Genomic DNA, 21,086 nt, shown 5'->3' with positions numbered 1-21,086 from the left:
GTGATGTCTTAGTGAGATCTAAGTTGGCAGTAAGTGTGGACGGCGTGACTATGAATTTGGCGGTGAGGAGCACGAATCCCAATGCCAGTGAAGTGGTCGCTTCGGCGATCGGTTAAGAAGTGCCAGTTTTAATTGCCTCAAGGACAATTTTGTGAAATATTGGGATCAAAACTAAAGTGTAAGATTGGCCGGTCGTCTGTCTTTGAGAAAGACAGACTGTTCTATAAATATCCAACTCCCAAAAATTTTATTATTGCAGATTATATTGCCAATTTATTAATAATTTATTATTATTGAATTTTTCGATGTGTAATACAGGGGATTTCTCTCTTTTCAAGATTGGAATTATTCTTTTAGAGTAATTGGATGCAAATTTCATCTTACAGAACTGAACAGATTTTGCACAAAGATCATTTTGATTTCATTTGTTTTTTTTTTAAATCTCCATTTAATAATCTGCTATTACACATCAGAAAACCTTGATATATAATTAGTTTCAAATTATGGAATAAAGTGAAATTAAGTATGAAACAAATTGTTTTAAAAACTCGTTTATTTTTCACTTACATGATTGTCTTTTCTATATAAAAAATTCAGAATAAACTAAAAATAATTTTTTTATTGACAATAATGTCGAGATTTTAACACATTGTAAAAATATATACCAGATTACTTTGTTTTACAATTAAATTATTGGCAGATAGTTTTTATGCTCTGATTTAGTCTTGTCGTAGGCGCAGAGCTATTTGATTCTTCCATCTTTGAAACAAAAGTTTTGTATCCCTATATACAATCTTTATTATACAAATTAGCGTCAAGATGACCTTTAAAAGACAAAAAACATACTCAGTGAATTCATATTTGAATAGGAAAATGTAAAAATACTTACCATAGCAATAAAAAGATAAAATACAACTTTCCAGTTAAAATTGGTTTGAATAACAGAAATAACAGTCTGTTGAAAAATTTATTGGATGGTCAGAATTATGTATTTTTATATGAAATAGATGGTACTAATTATTAATTTACCTGACCAATTGCTGCTCCCACACTTCCAGTTCCATCAATGATACCTATCACAGTGGATAAAGCTTCTTTATTATCACTAAATTCTTTCTGACGACCCAGGTCGGCCGATATGGCAGTACTTATCAAATTGGAAGCACCCCCGATGAAGAAGCCCATTACACTCATCAGGAAGACATTTATTATCTTGTTTGCAGGAGAAACTGTTTACAATAAATCATGTAAAGCTTCCACATCTATTATGAATTTATAATTTAACGGCTTACCGTAATATAAATACAGCGATCCAGGACTTAATAATAATAAAAATCCAACAACTGGTGATCGGGTGCCTAATTTGTCCTGCATACAAAAATATCAAGATTTACAGAAAATGCAGATTGAGATAATTCAAGTTTCGTTTTTAAATAAACTCACAGAAATGATTCCACCTATGATGCTACCTACGAAAAGATTTTTATTTTATTATTATAAGAAGCTTTTGTGAAAATTAAGTAAGTAAGAAATCTTGCACATATTTACCGATTATTCCACCAATGTCATACCACACCGACAAGCTGTCTGCTTCAGCTTCTTCCCAACCGTAAGCTTTTTGTAAATAGTATGGAAGCCAAAAGAAAAATGAATAATTTACCATTTTTAAACATGCATAGGACAAGGAATACTGTAAAGAATGGAAGTTGTTATTATTGCTGCAGTAAAGTAAGGAATTCACTTATTATTATTTTAGTTATTTACAGGTAGAACACCAGGAAGTAAGAAAGCTTTGAAAAAATTTATAGCCTTTGGTTTCCTAATTTGAAGACTTTCGTCTTGCAACAAGAGAGCCGAATCTTCGTTAATTGCTGCACACTCTGGATTTAATAATGGTTCTTTATCTGTATTTTTAGTTTCTCCTTCTTCTGGTTCAGGTAAACCTAATGTAAATTGAATTTTAATTATATCATTGATTTAAAAAGTGTGGAATCTTCTAATTAACAAGCTTTTTTTACCAACTTCTCTTGGTGATGAAACAATACTGAAATAAACAATGATTCCTCCAGCAAAAGTCATAGCAGCAGGTATTAAGAAAGCATACTAAAAATAAAAATTTCTGATTACATTTTTAACGATTAAATAAATTATAACACAAAAGTAAACATTCAGCATTAATTACCTCGTAGCCATAATGTAATACCGCTGCTGCGATATAAGCTCCCATTATGTTTCCAACAGAAGGTGAAGAACCCCAAAATCCCATAACTAAACCTCGACTTAAGAAATATTTTATTTAAAAAAATAAGCAAATTATATATATTAGCACATCACTATTTTTTAAAGAAAATATATTACCTTGATTTTCCAAACCAGTTACCTATGATTGCTACCACAGTAGGCCATCCTGTAGATTGCAGCAGACCTGTTAAAGCCCAGAATATGATATACCAGTAGTAGTTATAAATATGTAGCCATTCACTAAGTGTACCAAACATGAAAACCTAATGGGAGGAAAAAAAAATCATCAAAATCCTTTTATTAAAGTTATCGTGATCTAATGGAATTTCGCCCGAATTCAGTGATCCAAAATAAAGGAAAAATATTCCTAATGCAAAAACAAATTTAAAACAAAAACAAATTAATTGGTAATCAAGAAAATTACACAATCCAAGAATACAGAATACTGTACACATTTCGGGCTTACGTATTTCTGATGGTATCAATATTCTATTCGTCACACGCATAATTTGCAATGGCAGTGATTGTACGCCACTGCACTGTTATGGAACCTAAGTAGACAACAGCAATGGTTTTCAGTTTCTAACAGTGTGTTATCTTCATTGTTGAACATGGAGTCATATTTACACTACTATCATAGAATTTACATGTACAGTGATGTAGTGGTATCCAAACAAGTCAACCATCAGACCCCTTTACGAGTTCAAGATAGGCAGGAATCTTGCAGATGGCAAGATGAGGAAGTGACCGAGTGTATTCAGAGAAGTTGTATGCACATTCATTACCTTCTCAATGTCAATCTGATACAGTCTCACTGGCAGCTTGCTAGCCAGAGCATGTTGTTATACAAAAGTGCACAGAAAGTCTTATATAAAATGTTGAAACTTTATGCACACAAAATTAGCATAATATACCAGCTATTCAGATTATGGCAAGCAACTGAGATGTCGCCATTGGTTTTTGGAAAGGAAGAACTTGACGACTGGTACTGCACACAGATGGAACTTGGTTCCATTTGGATAGGTATATCAATGCTTAAAACTTGCAAATGCGGTCTTTTTTTTTTTATTATTATTAATTAGGTACAAGTGATATGTACATACCCAGTACCGCTTAGCACAACTGGGTGGTAAACTACATACAGTTATCATTGTACAAAAAAGATGATAAATGCGCGTAACAGTAAATGAATGGAATAGGCGGGAGTGTGGATGTGGTCACTGTCACTACCCGCAATGCATGGGACTTAACACAATAAAGGGCTGGGTGGCTTCCCAGTTAACCGACAATATTCAGTGTAATTTTTGCACTTAAGTCCATTTGAAATACAAGTCAATAAGAGTTTTGAAGGACCTGTAGATTTCTTCATCTTGCAAGAGAAGGCTTTTATTGCATGACCAATCTACATGTTTGTAGCCTAAAATTTGCTGTAAATTGTTCCTTTCTTTTTCAACTATAGGGCAGTCGAACAGGTAGTGGTCGCTTCTATTGGTTTTGTCACAAATAGAACACTTATCATTATCAGTGATTTTGGACCTGTGTAAGTAGCTTTGAAAGCAGCCATGGTTTGTTATAAATTGGTTGTATTATGATCTATTTTGAGCCAATTCATCTTGAAGATACTTTTAATGTCTGGTAAGTATGAGTAAGTTGTTTCATTATGGAAGTTGTCCCAAAATATTTGCTATTCCTTTAAAATATAGTTTTTTTTTATAGCGTGATAATTTGCTGTATATTATGGTGTTTTCTTGGTTGGTGACTGCTTTCTTTGCTAATTTGTCGGCTCTTTCAATATTTCCCTGGTGTCCTCTCAGCCAATTAAGGGAGAAGGCACAATTTGAGTTATGTAGCATAGTATTAATATTATAAGTAATCAGGTGAGTATCCTTGTTCTGAATTATGTAAATAGCTGCTTGGCTGTCGGAATAGATGTTAACATTATGATGTGGGTGTTTAGAAATACAGTCTTCCACTGCAGTGGCAATTACCAGCAGTTCTGCTTGTGTAACACTGCATCTATCGTCTAATTTGAGAGTTTATTATCGATTTCCGTATCTTTATGATATATTACATAACTGCCACCAGCATATGGTTATCGTTAATTTTAGATCCATCTGTGTATACGTCTATATGATTGAATGGAAGATCCCTTATGCACTTATCCATAACCCAAGTAAAAGAACATAATTTTACTCTAAACCATTGACAGACAAAGTCGTCTTTTTTAACTCTTTCATCCTCGATGATGATGTCATTATCGTGTTTCAGTTTCCATTTTAATGCATGATATTTGATTTTGAGGCTGTTAGTAGGAGTCGTTCTGTAACCTTTAGTGAGAATCAGTAATGCTTTCCTTTGGGCTGATGTTAGTTTCCTTTTATTATAAATTTTCTTAGTGGCTTCCTCCCAAACTGGGCAGGTGTAGGTAATTATTGGAATAAATATCATGTTATAAACTGAGTCCATAGCATGAGAGTCAAACTCCCAGTTGCTTTAAGCTTCTTTAGACCACACATATTGAGAACATTAGAGAGAGATTTGTAAGAAAACAGGGTTAATCTTTCATTGTCGCTAAAAGTCAAGTGTAACCCCTATATATTTAATGTTTATTTTTATACTTTCTGACCCCAACCGAATTGTCTGTACTCTCTTGTTCCAGATGATTCCTATTATTTTTCCTGGATTGAAGATCAGCTTGTTTTTCCTTCCCCATTCACTTATTTTTGACATAGCCTGCTTTCCTTTCAAGTTCTGCTCTAGGGTTACCTGTCAACAGCATGAGAGCATCATCTGCATATGCAATAATTTTGTCTTGACTGAAGTTCTGGGTCAAAAAATCATTGAATAGGACGCACCACAGAAGTGGCCCACAGGCTGAGCCCTGTGGACAGCCCCTATTATACTCATTCTCAAAAGTAATATTCCCTGTTTTGATGGTGATAGTTGTCTCGTGAAGGTATTGTTTCATCAGTGGATAGATGTTCATGGAGCATTGTAGCTGTCTGAGTCTATAAAGAATCAGTGGCCCCCATGCATTGTCGAATGCCTTCTGGATGTCTAAGCTAAGTCCCAATACATATTTATTCCTGTCAAGTAGTGCTTTGATGTTGTTGACTGCCATAGTGATAGCATGAATGGTTGACCTTTGCTTCCTAAAACCATACTGATTGTCACTCAGTAGTTTGATTCTAGATGCCAAGAGAGTCTGTTTTCCATTACTTTCCCTAGTGCAGCTAACAGGGAAATCGGTCTGTAGTCTCCAGGTTTATTTACTTTGGGGACAAGTACCAACTTGGCTCTTTTCCACTCAGTGGGGAAGACGCTAAAATGTAGGCAAGTATTGAAGAGGTAAAAAGTAGTGTTGGGTTTATGTTCCAAATTTGTTTGATGATCCCGGGGGTCTGTTATTCAGGTTAGTGATTATTTTGTCAACCTCTTCGCGTGTGAAAGGGGATGTTAATATCTACGTTTATTTTGTCTCTGATTTCTCTATGAATGTTGATCTTCATTTTCGTTGTCTACTACAGAAATTTTTTGAAATAATGCTTTGATGGTAGTTTGCAGATCATTTGTATGTCCTTCTGTAGCTTCCATAGTGGTCATGGCCTCTGTTGTTCTTAATTTGTTACAGCTCCACTTGGTAAGAAACCACCAAGGGTCTTTGCTAGCTCTAGTGCAGTATTCTCTTCAGGATTTCAATTTAGAATCTTTTATGTGGTTTTTGTATTCTTTTTGTAGCTGTAAGTATTGCTGCTTGTAGATCGACCTTTGTGTGTCCTCTTTAGTTTTTTGATACTTTTTTCTGAGCCTCAGTTCTGACAGAGTGTTGTTCCACCAGGGGACCTGTTTAATCTTGGCTCTCTATTTCAGTATAGCAATCTCACGTGTCCTTAATAATCTTGAGATTTTGTTCAATTTTTCCCGTCGCTTCTTCCCTTGAGTGTGAGGGAGTTATGTCAATTTTATTCATAATGTATGTTCTCCATCTTTCCCAGTCCGCCTGGGCGGTGCAATAACTTGGTCCCTCTAGAATGTTAAGATTAGGAATGTTGATTTCAAAAGATAAGTACTTATGGTCACTTAATGTAGTGTCATCTTCAACTTTCCAGTTGTGTATGTACAGTAGAGCGCGTCGATTTTCCGAAAGTCAATCATCCGAAAGAATTCCAGTCAGCAAATTTAAATTTTCGCCAGTGCTGTGGCACTTCAATCTTTGCCTATGTCTTGGGCTACTCAAATATTTTATGTTTTTGATACTAAATTAAGAAGAACTTGACGACTGGTACTGCACACAGATGGAACTTGGTTCCATTTGGATAGGTATATCAATGCTTAAAACTTGCAAATGCGGTCTTTTTTTTTTNCTTTGCGTCAACTTTACAAAATAAAGGACAAAATGCCTATTTTAGAAAATAAATAAAGTTAAAGGACAGAGCAGTGAAATAAAGGACTGTCCTCTTAAATAAAGGACGTATGGTCACTGTAACTATACCTCACTCCCTTTGATATTTTGAAAGACTTACGTTGTTGTTTATCCAATTATCACCTTCCAATAAAACCCCTGAAATGTTCTTTATTTTACATCTTTAGACTTAGCTCAGTTTAATTGATTTTTTTATCAATGTTTAATGTGTCTGAACCTGAAGCAATATTTCAAAATATGTCTTAACATCTTTCCAATATACACTTTTTAAAAGTAATTTCAAGTAAAATAGAGGCAAAATATTGATTTTAACATTGGTAAAAGTCATAACTATAACTTCTATTAGGATGGAATTATTCTTCTGCCAGAAAACTTTGGTTTTGACAGATTTCAAAAAACAAATACAATTATTAATATGGAAAATAATTCATAATTCCAAAGTTACATCTGAGAAAAAAATTCATATTATTAATGACAAAAATGAATGCAGTTTTGAGATTTATAACTGATTTGTTACAATATTCCAAAATATCACCAATTAAATATTCAAATAACAATACAAAAATTCATGTCAGAAACTATAATTAGCCAAACAAAAATTTAAAACCAAGAACTTCATTTTTACTTTAAGTAAATGATGTAAAAATAAATCATTATTTCAATTAAATTTAGATGAAAGTTGTTAAATATCAATAATAAATTTATCATTATCGAATAAATTACTTTTAACTAAGGATGGATGGATGGATTTATTTGCATTTAAAAATCAGAATATATGCACGTGCACATACACACAAAAATGCTGGATATATGCACTATGCACATTAAAAGTGCCAGTAATATACAGTAAAATTTGTAGGTCTAAATGCATACTACTAACTTCCGTCCAGAGCAAATCTTAGATCTATTACATCACACTTTTTAGATCTAAAGGAACGAAGATCAGTGCAACAATATGTGACATAAGGAATTTGAAAATTATATCATCACAAAACACAAAACATTATTTTAATACATGTAGGAGGTGCACAATGAAGTTGATTCATTGAGCACAATGATTTATATGATTCAATTATTTATTTGAGGATTACTTGGTTAACCTAATTCCCTTCACTCTACAGTTACATCATAGATGGAAAAATTCTTTACTGTAACATAAGAGATTATTTTTTACTTTAGACCTGTTTTAAATGTCTTGAATCAAAACTCTCGTACGTACTTTCTTAATAATTCAGCATTAACTTTTTGTCCATTATCTATTGTTCCATTATGAGTTTGGTTCAAACAAATTCTCATAATGGAATCTTTTCTGAACATGCTCCATATGAAGAAATTTGACAACTTTAATCACAATACATTACCTCCATTATATTTAATTAAATATTAAATATTATATTTACACAATTTTTTGAAAACAATATAAATTTAACATTATTAAATTAATTGGATTAAAATTACTGTAAAAGGATTTTGAAAATTTGAAAAATTAGAGGCTTCTGTAGCAAACGTGTTCATTTGAGTGAATTGGAAAGAATGCAAGTTAGACAGTTCAAATTCAAAAACATTTGAATTTTGTGCACTCATTTGTAATTGGATGGAAGAGTGATATTTCTCACACACACTGTAAATGTATAAAAAAGATTCATTTTTCACTGACAAATGATCATTCAAAAAAATTAAACTTGAAATCATACAAACAAGCTTTAAAATTTGTAAAGCATGTCTTCAGTCCCAACATCATCATCTGCAAGGTATGCAATAAAAATAATAAATGAATTTTTATGCGTGTTTTTAAAACTGCATATGAAGTATGCATTATCAGACACATGTTTACATCAAGGTTCCAACATCACAACATTTAAGGAAAAAACACGTTTTTTTTCCTTATCTGTGCAAAACTGGGAATTAGTTATAAAAATGTATATGGTCTCACCAAATATAGTTGTTCAAAAAGAATAAAAGTATAACAAAATTCTTCAATACATATACACTAAAAATAAAAAACAAAATATCTGCATTATATAAATGAGATATAAAATGTAGATATATCTCACTTTTGATACACATACAGGCACTATGCAGCGTGAACCAGAATTCAGGTTGCATAGTGCTAAAATTGCTACTTGGCAATATTTTTATTAAAGTGGTGATAAAAACCTCAGTCCTTTATTTCTATATTTGGCACAAAATTGAATCACAAATCATGCTTTGGGAAAAAGAACAAAATGTCAAGCTTCTGTACAATGGGAGTCCCGTGCACCACACACTAGCGATTTCCTGATGTCACATGGAAAGTTTGAGCAGAAAAGTAAAATGTGACGTCGAGAGCCAAAGGAAGTTTCGTTCAATGCCGCCCATCACTTCCATAGTGGGGATTTTTTATCGACCAACAGAAATTTTGTGGAATTTTTTTGGGATAACTTTCTTTTTATTTTGATCTTTTTTTCAGTAGACAAAAACAAAAATTTTTGACATGACAGAACCTGTGAAATATTTTATCACAATGTTTAAACAGTGTGCTATTTGGAATTATTCATTAAAAAATTATTCAAAAATGATTGCTATTGCTAACAAGGGGAGGACCAGACATTTGGGTCACTGATTCGAATGAAACTTGATGAGCATGTAGGCTTTAAGCACAGCTCCTTGACCAAATAATAGGACCCACTTCTCAATCGCTTCAAAACATTGGGCCTCTGAAAATTTAGTGTTAATATTATGGACGATACTCTTGCACGCTCGTGTTTGTTACACTTCGAATGACACAATACCACTGTATCTGAAAATAATTATGAAGAAAAATTTTATTTAACAATATTAAATGTTAAATCTAGAGTGGCTTGTTTTCTGTAAGCAGGAAATGACATCACAATTTTCAATTTCTTGTTTTAAATGTGAGGAATAATAACAGTAATAATAATGCTAATGATGTGGCAGAATAATAAAATAATGTCTCACACAAAAAAACTAAACTAAACTAAAATTCCGAAGATTCGAACCTACGTCGACTAGTTCCAGAGTGGTGTCTCTTACTTGGCTATCACAACTCCTGGATATGAAAATTCTTTAAGCTAAACACTAAATTTTCAGAGGCCACCTTTTCGGAAATGTTTGAGAAGTGGATCCTATTTGGATGAGGAGCTGTTTGTGTTTAAGGCTATGTGCTCACCAAGTTTCCTTCGAATCGGAGACCCAAACTTTTGGCCCTCTCCTTGTAAGTGACAGTTTAAAACATTACTTTTGCTTTGATAAGGCTACTGGCACTTAAGTTAATTGATAAGTAAAACTGGTGGCGATAAACAATATCAAGTGACAGAAAAAATTTAAAACTGGCAAAATTGTGGCAACATTTTTAAATTTTCTAGAGTTGGTTGGCTCTAGAAAATTTTAAAATGTCGCCACAATTTCTGCACATATACTGAAAATCTTGCAACTTTTTAACAATTAACCAGTTGAATAAATTACATCTGATTTAGAAATAATGTGTTCATATTGAAAACACTATTTCTAAATCAGATGTTACACTTAATGTGAAAAACTATGTGGTATGTGTCAACATTTTTATATTTTATTCTATTTTCGGATGATGTGTTGCTTAATTTACTTTATTATTTTTGTATTCTCACAGTTAAAAGGTATACAAATATGATAAAACTATTTAAATATTCTGATAATGATAAAATTCACCNAAATCAGATACGTTAAACTATTTTTTCGTACGTAAATCAGTTATCCGGACAACCCCAGTCCCCAATTGATTCGGAAAATCGACGCTCTACTGTATTTGTGAATGTTAGAGGAGCTGGCCAAGATGTCTTTCCAATTTTTTCCTCTGCCTTATTCAAAAGTTGGAGGTGAGTAACAGATGTTTTTAGAACTGCTCAAAAGTTCCTCTTCTTTTGTCGAGTTTGTCACCTCCCCAAGTTGGGTAGTGCAAGTTAATATCCCCATCAATAATAATGTTTTAGTGATTATTTTGTCAACCTCTTTACGTGTGAAACGGGGTATGTCAGGGGTGTTAATATCTATGTTTATTTTGTGTCTGGTTTCTCTATGAATGTTGTTGACGTTAATTATCTTATTGATTTCTTCTAATATATCTTGAAGATCGATTCCTTTGGGACAATATATGTTAATTATGAACAGTTTAATGTCCTATCCATAAATTTCACAGCAGGTAATGTATTGGTTGCTATGATTTTTGTGAAATAAAATAGGTACAGTATGTTCTTATTGTTCAGAATAATAATGCTCCATGGGTATTCATTAGTTCCCTGAAGAATTATACTTTGTGGGTAAACAAGCAGGTTTATTGTTAATACAATATGATTCTTGTACTGTACAAGAATCACATCATAGGTTTGAAGTTTTGTCAAGAGCAATGATGTTGCGTCTCTTCCTCTGCCGAGATTAATTTGCAGGATACTAACTGTATCTTTAATTTTTTGTTCCGTAGTCTGTTTTTGCAACAATTATATTTTTTCTGATAAATGGGGCATATGTGATCTATTGCATTGTGACTGGTATTTGTAAATCTTTCTGCCATGCAATTTTTACAAATAGGGGTTTCTTTTTTGTTATTACATTCTTTGTAATTGTGTGTCCCAGTGCAGTGAGTACATGTTTTGTGGTCCTCTTTACAATCTTTAGCCATGTGTCTGAATCTAAAGCACCCGAAGCATTGAGTTACTGGGAAAAAGTCTGTGACACTGCACCTCGACCATTGTATATTAATGGATTTCGTATGTGAGGGGATGCCTGCAAAACCCAGTTGGTGAATTCTCTACCCCTTGTTCCTGCCGAGAATTTTAAGATTAGTTTGCATGAATCAATTATATAAACTTGAAGACCTAAAAAGCAATCATTCTGTCTATGGATGTCATTTATATTATCGTCTTTATTCTGCTGATTTGGGACAATTTTAATAATAATAGTGGTAGCACTGTCGAAAATTGTGGGATTTTTTTCATTAATCACTCTTTTTAAGGTTTTTAAATCTTCCTCCTTGTGTAGCTCAACTGCGATACCACCCTTATGGATATTTCTAATTCTTTGGACACCTATCTTTAGTTCTGCTGGTTTAACACTTTCCCTAATTAGTTTTTTTGTATTTTCACTTTTATCATAGATAAACAAGAAATCCTTACCAGGTTTTTCTGACAATGTATTGTTAATTGGTTGAGTTCCATTTTATTTGTAAGAACTTGACTGTAAAGTAGGATTTGTCCAGTAGCCTTTGAGTTAATTATAAAAAACCAAACTTGGGTTCTTGAAAAAGTATGTCTAATTTATTGGAGATTTCTTTAAATTTGTTTATTTTTATGCCACCTTCATATATATCAATCACCCGTTGAATGCAACTTGTAACGAATTCAGTATGTTTCTGAATTCCAATATTATTATTTTTTAAGTGTCCTTTTAGGTCCTCAAATCCTTCCCCACTCAAGCTCCATGGGGACAACATAATATTAACGTTACCTTTTAACATTAGCCAGGTCAGCTATAAATGTTAGTTTTGTTAATAAAATTAGGAAAAACTAAATATTCTATGAAATACAGAGTGACCTTGAAAAACTAATCCAACTCCATATAATAATGGTCATATCTATTTTTAAACAGTTACAATGGATTAAAGATTCAGTAAGACTTTCTAACTTCTGAATATATGCCTAGCTCCAGAGTTTTGGTACTGGAGTCTTCCTCTCACCGAGGCGAATTCAACGGTGTCTAATATTGTTACCTACATAAAATAATTTCCACGAAAAAACGAACAAGAGTGCGATCTGCAGAAAATCCAAATGTGAAAAGATAGGTAACCTGACACTGTTCCCAATGAAATAGCAAGTGCGTCTGTCTATGGCTTGGCTTGCATTCCACATGCAGATTATTTCAAAGAACGTGTATATTATTCATCCATACATCTTTCATTATCTGCTGAATGTTTTCCCTGCAGTTCTTGCAATCCATTGTTAAGTTACACAATATTTTCATTTTTGCATGTAAAATGTATGGTAAGGTCCTGAATCAAAAGCATTTTGATTGGCTGTTCAATGATAATTATAATGGACATTAAAATCTTTGTTAAAGGTGACATGGCAGCACACTAAGATCTATTCCTACTACTATACTTGTCCCAATTTCAAATCCTGATATTTTTAATTAACAAACTTTTGAAAAAATTTTCCCGAAAATTTTGTATTAATATTAGATAAACTAAATAAAATGCTAATGTAGTAAATAACATTTTTGAAACAAATTAAACTTATCCACGTAAAATCTTTACAGGTTAATTTACAAAATAACAATATCGGGTTTCACATACATTAAATTATTAATTAAATAGCCCAATTAATTACAGTATTATTTGGTTTTGTATTTATAATAATTATTGTGCATGAAAGTTCAACACTGAATGAATCAAGAATGAACTTTCATGCACAATAAACAGAACTAGAATTTAATTTAAAAGATGTCCATTGCACTCTGCTGATGATTGACAACATAGCTATTTTCTTCTAGATTAACCTAAAAGAATGTTTCAATGTTAGTAAATAACACTTTATTTTCAAAATTTGAGGGGGGACTATCACGGTTTTCACACATACAGCCTGCTTTGTTTATAATAGAAATAAAAATTAGTTTTAATAGTTACAGCAGTATAAGCCAAAACAAGTGTCAATGTATTGATGTAGTAAGAACATGCAAAATATTTTATCAAAAGTGTATGCTTTTAGATAGGGGACCATTATTAAACTTCTGGAAAATAATAAACATTTTAAGATTTAAAATATGATCTTGGTTGGTCACTAGCCTAAAGCATCATGACACCTGGATTTAGTAACAGGAAACTAACATTTTGCTTGCTATGCTGGGGCCTATTGCTGCAATCTTCAAATTAAAATACCATTACCTTCATTCTAAAATACAGTCAAACAAGATCTTTCAGGGAACTATGAAGATGCTGGCATTAATAAATTCTGTAATTTGTTCCTCCTTCAAAATTAGGCAAGACATCCTGGTTCAGGGGCCTGGATAGCATAATAGATTAACTCCTGCAAACGGTAGGTGACGTCGAGTTCCGAGTTCCCATCTGAACCAGATCTTTTCTTCACGGTTATACTAAAAACAAGCATTATCATGCTTCTTCAGCTTTAACATCCTGAACATGGAGAACTAATGAATGTGACTCACTGTGCTGATTATCCTTGCTTGCATGTAGCGTACTCAAGGTATAATAAAATTTTGTCTTTACTTGTAAATGTTGGACTAGATGTTTTTATTATAATAAATAACATTTGAGTGTTAAGTAAAACAATGTACATGCAGTAAAATATCAAAAGAATTTATATTTGGTTAACAAGTCTTTCTCATACTTATGAACTACTGAATTTTTTTCTTGATTTTTAAATTTGTTACATTAAAGTATAATATTGTTTTCACATATGCTGATTTAAAATGATCTGTCAACCTGTAAAAATTCCCATTGAAATAAAATATTTTATTATGAAAAAGTAATTAGAATTTATATGACACCGAGTCAATTCTTAACGTATTGGCTAATTGTAACTAATGCTAAAAATTAATACTCACTGCTATAGATGAGGAACACATTCCAAATGCCAAAACTTTCCTGAGATTAAAACGATCACCAATTGCTCCACTCACATAAAGTCCCTAAACAGAAAAACACATGTAAACAATATTTTTAATTGTGTTAAAGTATATAGAATATTTGTGTATCTGGTGATGACAATGACACTGGTTCAAAACATTCATGCAAAATACAACTAATACAAGTTTATATAATTTACAATAAAGGGTCACAGACTTTGTTCCTTTCCAGGGGACCTTGATAAAAGAGTGAGAGTTAAGATAAACCAAATAGCTGCAGATGGGCACCACCACTTTCCTGTAATGTGGCATTTTGAAAAAGTTTTTTTTTTTAAAAATGCCACATTACAGGAAGTCTTAGGACTGAAATCAATGCTCTCGTATGCCAACAGTATTACTGATGATGATCTCCCAGAACTCTCTAAGTCACTGAAGAGTAACGATCTGATGTCAGGGACGTAGGCTTAAACTATCAAGGATCAGGAAGCCCATCACACGAAGAGAATCTTTGATTGTATTAAAGTGCTGATGTACTATACCTACAGTGACCATATTTTTTGGGGGAAAATAAAGGACATATCGAAGAAAATCAAAAAATACCTTATAAAATTCATAAGTTTATAACATTTATTACGAAAATAGTAGCATACAACAATGCATACATTAAAATTTTAAGCAATCTGAATTATTACACATACACACATTGTAAAAATTTAAATAACATTAATTTTGATACTTTTCAGTAGAATTAATTTTTTTATAGCGCCGTTTCACGCTTTAAAGTCATAAAATTCCATACAGTTCATTTGAAAGTTGTATTTGACAGAAATACATGCTTCTAATGTGCTTACTTTTAAATGGGTTTTTTCATTCGTCCGCATATTATTCAGCAATGAAAATATTCATTCAACGGGGGCATTAGATCCAGGAAGACAAAAAAAATTCTACGATTTTACAAACGTTTTTGAAAACAATTTCTTTTGCTGTAAAATGTTCAAAAATCTCAATCCACCTTTGATGGCAGGGCTGGTTATTCTGTCACCATTCGTCGATCTTTTCGTTTGTGACATATTTTTTTACACATGAAACTTCATCAAATAATTCACCGTCGAGTATATTTACGGACCAATGATTCGAAATAAAGATATAGCTTTCCTCTACCTTCGCCCACAAAGGGATTTCACATAATGTGACCCATTCAAACACCTCTATTTCAATAAAAAACATGTCCCAATCATTTAGATAATCTATGCACGTTTGATAAAATGTGTACACAGCATCATTGAATTTTTTGGCTTGTATATTTTCTGATTTTTCTAATGCTAAGACCACTTTTCTAATAACAATAGGAAGAAACCCCTCATTTTTTCTTTCAACTAACTTTAGCTTTAATTAACAAGTGTATCATCCACCAACTAGAGAGTTAAAAAACTATCACAAAAATCCCCATAAGAGTGTCCACCCCCTGGTACTGTCAGTGGGCCGTTTGGTTGGCGACACACTGCACTACTGCGCTCTATGTAGCAATGCAACACTGATCGTGATGGCGTACACAAAACTAACTTGTTCAATATATTATTAAATTTTTTTTTTTAAACTTTGCGTCAACTTTACAAAATAAAGGACAAAATGCCTATTTTAGAAAATAAATAAAGTTAAAGGACAGAGCAGTGAAATAAAGGACTGTCCTCTTAAATAAAGGACGTATGGTCACTGTAACTATACCTCACTCCCTTTGATATTTTGAAAGACTTACGTTGTTGTTTATCCAATTATCACCTTCCAATAAAACCCCTGAAATGTTCTTTATTTTACATCTTTAGACTTAGCTCAGTTTAATTGATTTTTTTATCAATGTTTAATGTGTCTGAACCTGAAGCAATATTTCAAAATATGTCTTAACATCTTTCCAATATACACTTTTTAAAAGTAATTTCAAGTAAAATAGAGGCAAAATATTGATTTTAACATTGGTAAAAGTCATAACTATAACTTCTATTAGGATGGAATTATTCTTCTGCCAGAAAACTTTGGTTTTGACAGATTTCAAAAAACAAATACAATTATTAATATGGAAAATAATTCATAATTCCAAAGTTACATCTGAGAAAAAAATTCATATTATTAATGACAAAAATGAATGCAGTTTTGAGATTTATAACTGATTTGTTACAATATTCCAAAATATCACCAATTAAATATTCAAATAACAATACAAAAATTCATGTCAGAAACTATAATTAGCCAAACAAAAATTTAAAACCAAGAACTTCATTTTTACTTTAAGTAAATGATGTAAAAATAAATCATTATTTCAATTAAATTTAGATGAAAGTTGTTAAATATCAATAATAAATTTATCATTATCGAATAAATTACTTTTAACTAAGGATGGATGGATGGATTTATTTGCATTTAAAAATCAGAATATATGCACATGCACATACACACAAAAATGCTGGATATATGCACTATGCACATTAAAAGTGCCAGTAATATACAGTAAAATTTGTAGGTCGAAATGCATACTACTAACTTCCGTCCAGAGCAAATCTTAGATCTATTACATCACACTTTTTAGATCTAAAGGAACGAAGATCAGTGCAACAATATGTGACATAAGGAATTTGAAAATTATATCATCACAAAACACAAAACATTATTTTAATACATGTAGGAGGTGCACAATGAAGTTGATTCATTGAGCACAATGATTTATATGATTCAATTATTTATTTGAGGATTACTTGGTTAACCTAATTCCCTTCACTCTACAGTTACATCATAGATGGAAAAATTCTTTACTGTAACATAAGAGATTATTTTTTACTTTAGACCTGTTTTAAATGTCTTGAATCAAAACTCTCGTACGTACTTTCTTAATAATTCAGCATTAACTTTTTGTCCATTATCTATTGTTCCATTATGAGTTTGGTTCAAACAAATTCTCATAATGGAATCTTTTCTGAACATGCTCCATATGAAGAAATTTGACAACTTTAATCACAATACATTACCTCCATTATATTTAATTAAATATTAAATATTATATTTACACAATTTTTTGAAAACAATATAAATTTAACATTATTAAATTAATTGGATTAAAATTACTGTAAAAGGATTTTGAAAATTTGAAAAATTAGAGGCTTCTGTAGCAAACGTGTTCATTTGAGTGAATTGGAAAGAATGCAAGTTAGACAGTTCAAATTCAAAAACATTTGAATTTTGTGCACTCATTTGTAATTGGATGGAAGAGTGATATTTCTCACACACACTGTAAATGTATAAAAAAGATTCATTTTTCACTGACAAATGATCATTCAAAAAAATTAAACTTGAAATCATACAAACAAGCTTTAAAATTTGTAAAGCATGTCTTCAGTCCCAACATCATCATCTGCAAGGTATGCAATAAAAATAATAAATGAATTTTTATGCGTGTTTTTAAAACTGCATATGAAGTATGCATTATCAGACACATGTTTACATCAAGGTTCCAACATCACAACATTTAAGGAAAAAACACGTTTTTTTTCCTTATCTGTGCAAAACTGGGAATTAGTTATAAAAATGTATATGGTCTCACCAAATATAGTTGTTCAAAAAGAATAAAAGTATAACAAAATTCTTCAATACATATACACTAAAAATAAAAAACAAAATATCTGCATTATATAAATGAGATATAAAATGTAGATATATCTCACTTTTGATACACATACAGGCACTATGCAGCGTGAACCAGAATTCAGGTTGCATAGTGCTAAAATTGCTACTTGGCAATATTTTTATTAAAGTGGTGATAAAAACCTCAGTCCTTTATTTCTATATTTGGCACAAAATTGAATCACAAATCATGCTTTGGGAAAAAGAACAAAATGTCAAGCTTCTGTACAATGGGAGTCCCGTGCACCACACACTAGCGATTTCCTGATGTCACATGGAAAGTTTGAGCAGAAAAGTAAAATGTGACGTCGAGAGCCAAAGGAAGTTTCGTTCAATGCCGCCCATCACTTCCATAGTGGGGATTTTTTATCGACCAACAGAAATTTTGTGGAATTTTTTTGGGATAACTTTCTTTTTATTTTGATCTTTTTTTCAGTAGACAAAAACAAAAATTTTTGACATGACAGAACCTGTGAAATATTTTATCACAATGTTTAAACAGTGTGCTATTTGGAATTATTCATTAAAAAATTATTCAAAAATGATTGCTATTGCTAACAAGGGGAGGACCAGACATTTGGGTCACTGATTCGAATGAAACTTGATGAGCATGTAGGCTTTAAGCACAGCTCCTTGACCAAATAATAGGACCCACTTCTCAATCGCTTCAAAACATTGGGCCTCTGAAAATTTAGTGTTAATATTATGGACGATACTCTTGCACGCTCGTGTTTGTTACACTTCGAATGACACAATACCACTGTATCTGAAAATAATTATGAAGAAAAATTTTATTTAACAATATTAAATGTTAAATCTAGAGTGGCTTGTTTTCTGTAAGCAGGAAATGACATCACAATTTTCAATTTCTTGTTTTAAATGTGAGGAATAATAACAGTAATAATAATGCTAATGATGTGGCAGAATAATAAAATAATGTCTCACACAAAAAAACTAAACTAAACTAAAATTCCGAAGATTCGAACCTACGTCGACTAGTTCCAGAGTGGTGTCTCTTACTTGGCTATCACAACTCCTGGATATGAAAATTCTTTAAGCTAAACACTAAATTTTCAGAGGCCACCTTTTCGGAAATGTTTGAGAAGTGGATCCTATTTGGATGAGGAGCTGTTTGTGTTTAAGGCTATGTGCTCACCAAGTTTCCTTCGAATCGGAGACCCAAACTTTTGGCCCTCTCCTTGTAAGTGACAGTTTAAAACATTACTTTTGCTTTGATAAGGCTACTGGCACTTAAGTTAATTGATAAGTAAAACTGGTGGCGATAAACAATATCAAGTGACAGAAAAAATTTAAAACTGGCAAAATTGTGGCAACATTTTTAAATTTTCTAGAGTTGGTTGGCTCTAGAAAATTTTAAAATGTCGCCACAATTTCTGCACATATACTGAAAATCTTGCAACTTTTTAACAATTAACCAGTTGAATAAATTACATCTGATTTAGAAATAATGTGTTCATATTGAAAACACTATTTCTAAATCAGATGTTACACTTAATGTGAAAAACTATGTGGTATGTGTCAACATTTTTATATTTTATTCTATTTTCGGATGATGTGTTGCTTAATTTACTTTATTATTTTTGTATTCTCACAGTTAAAAGGTATACAAATATGATAAAACTATTTAAATATTCTGATAATGATAAAATTCACCAAGTAATTTAATATGTTTTATAATTAATAACTAAGAATTTATTATAAAAATTATATGATCATTTTACAAGCAATATTAATAATAATAATAATAATCTACATCTGTAATGATAAGAAAAAAAATCAGCTTACCAATGCATAGCATGTCATAAATGTGGTATCGAGGGAACCAAGAAAATACGACACAGATTTGCCGTTACTGAATAAATTATGGCTATTCCATTGCTATAAAGCAAAACAAAAAAAAATACTAAATTATAAATTCTTCTATATTACAATAAATAAAATACAAGTAATTTAAATAGTTTAGATTTAGTACATAAAAGATTACTATTACTAAATTAAGTAAAATCTCATTACCTCACGAATTTTGACTTTATGAGGTAAAAAAAAAAAAATCCTAATTTCAAGTTAATGAATTTAGTACCCAATTTTCTGAAATTTTTCCATGAAAATAAAATTTCCACCAAGATATTTCTCAAGAATCTATTCACAGAATGATTACAAAATTGTACACAGTTTTAGTATGCACCCTCTTGTGTTCTTATGAAAATGTCAATAACATACTACATCAGTAAAAGAATATGAATATGAGGTGGTAACGGTGTGGTGTCGTATTTGGCATTGACCGATGGTGTGGATTTATCTTAATCATTTGTATTCATAGAATACAAAAGAAAATTAAGAAGGATCTATCAAAGGGTGAAGAGTACATGGAAAAATAGGTTAATTTTAACTTAAAGAAACTGCATTATATGAAAAATTCTATATACTGTGGCCAGAACCTGTAGACAGTTTTTAGTTAATACAGTTTGACTTAGTGAGCTTTTACTGTAATATATTTCATAGTCTTTATAAGCATAAATTGTATTAAATATACTTTTTATTAATATAATAAGTAACAATAAATCTAATTATATATTTTAATGTAATTAAAATAACAGATATAAAATTATGGTGAAACCCTGTTTATCCTAATTACAAAATATAATTCCTCTTTCAGAAGTATGAAATATAGGCATGTGGAAAGTCTATAAACATCAGAGAACTAAGTACATTCTTGCCTGCTTGCAAGAATAGACTTGTTTTCTACGAATCGGCACATGATGTTCATTGTTATGCATTCCACGGGAGATTTCTTTGAGTTTATTTAATATCTTGTAGAATCTTTTAAGATTTTCAATTATAAAAAAGTTGCTACTTTCCTACCGAATAAAAATGTGCTTCTCATAACAGTCAACATGTTAATAAGTTTATTGTTTGTTATCTCACAAATTATTATTCACTCAACACTTACAGCTACTAGTGTTTCACTGAGTTTCAGTCACCTTTGATCTCTTGTGAAGTAAACACCAAGAAAATGACATCTAACAGAAAGAAAGGTTGTAACAATGAAGAAGAAATTAGAATTACTCAGTAGAATGGATAAGCTAAACCCTTGAAGAACACTGCTGCAAAGTTTTGCATT

General features: G+C 31.5%; 1 protein-coding gene across 1 annotated transcript; it reads right to left on the bottom strand.

Annotated features, from left to right (window-relative positions):
* Window positions 1-585: 585 nt before the first annotated feature.
* Window positions 586-19,851, bottom strand: LOC111640153 (sugar phosphate exchanger 3-like). Its single transcript, XM_023386149.1, has 12 exons — window positions 19,751-19,851; window positions 14,255-14,338; window positions 2,359-2,504; window positions 2,183-2,279; window positions 2,019-2,103; window positions 1,765-1,943; window positions 1,549-1,690; window positions 1,444-1,469; window positions 1,293-1,368; window positions 1,030-1,229; window positions 890-955; window positions 586-824 (listed from the first exon to the last, which is right to left on the bottom strand). The coding sequence occupies exons 1-12, from the start codon at window positions 19,766-19,768 to the stop codon at window positions 720-722; spliced, it is 1,224 nt and encodes a 407-aa protein (XP_023241917.1). The 5' UTR covers window positions 19,769-19,851; the 3' UTR covers window positions 586-719.
* Window positions 19,852-21,086: the final 1,235 nt, after the last annotated feature.

This window comes from Centruroides sculpturatus, unplaced genomic scaffold, assembly GCF_000671375.1.
Source record: "Centruroides sculpturatus isolate CEXI.00-Female unplaced genomic scaffold, Cexi_2.0 scaffold1400, whole genome shotgun sequence".
Classification (NCBI taxonomy): Eukaryota; Metazoa; Arthropoda; class Arachnida; order Scorpiones; family Buthidae; genus Centruroides; species Centruroides sculpturatus.
This window is presented reverse-complemented; position numbering and strand designations above follow the sequence as displayed.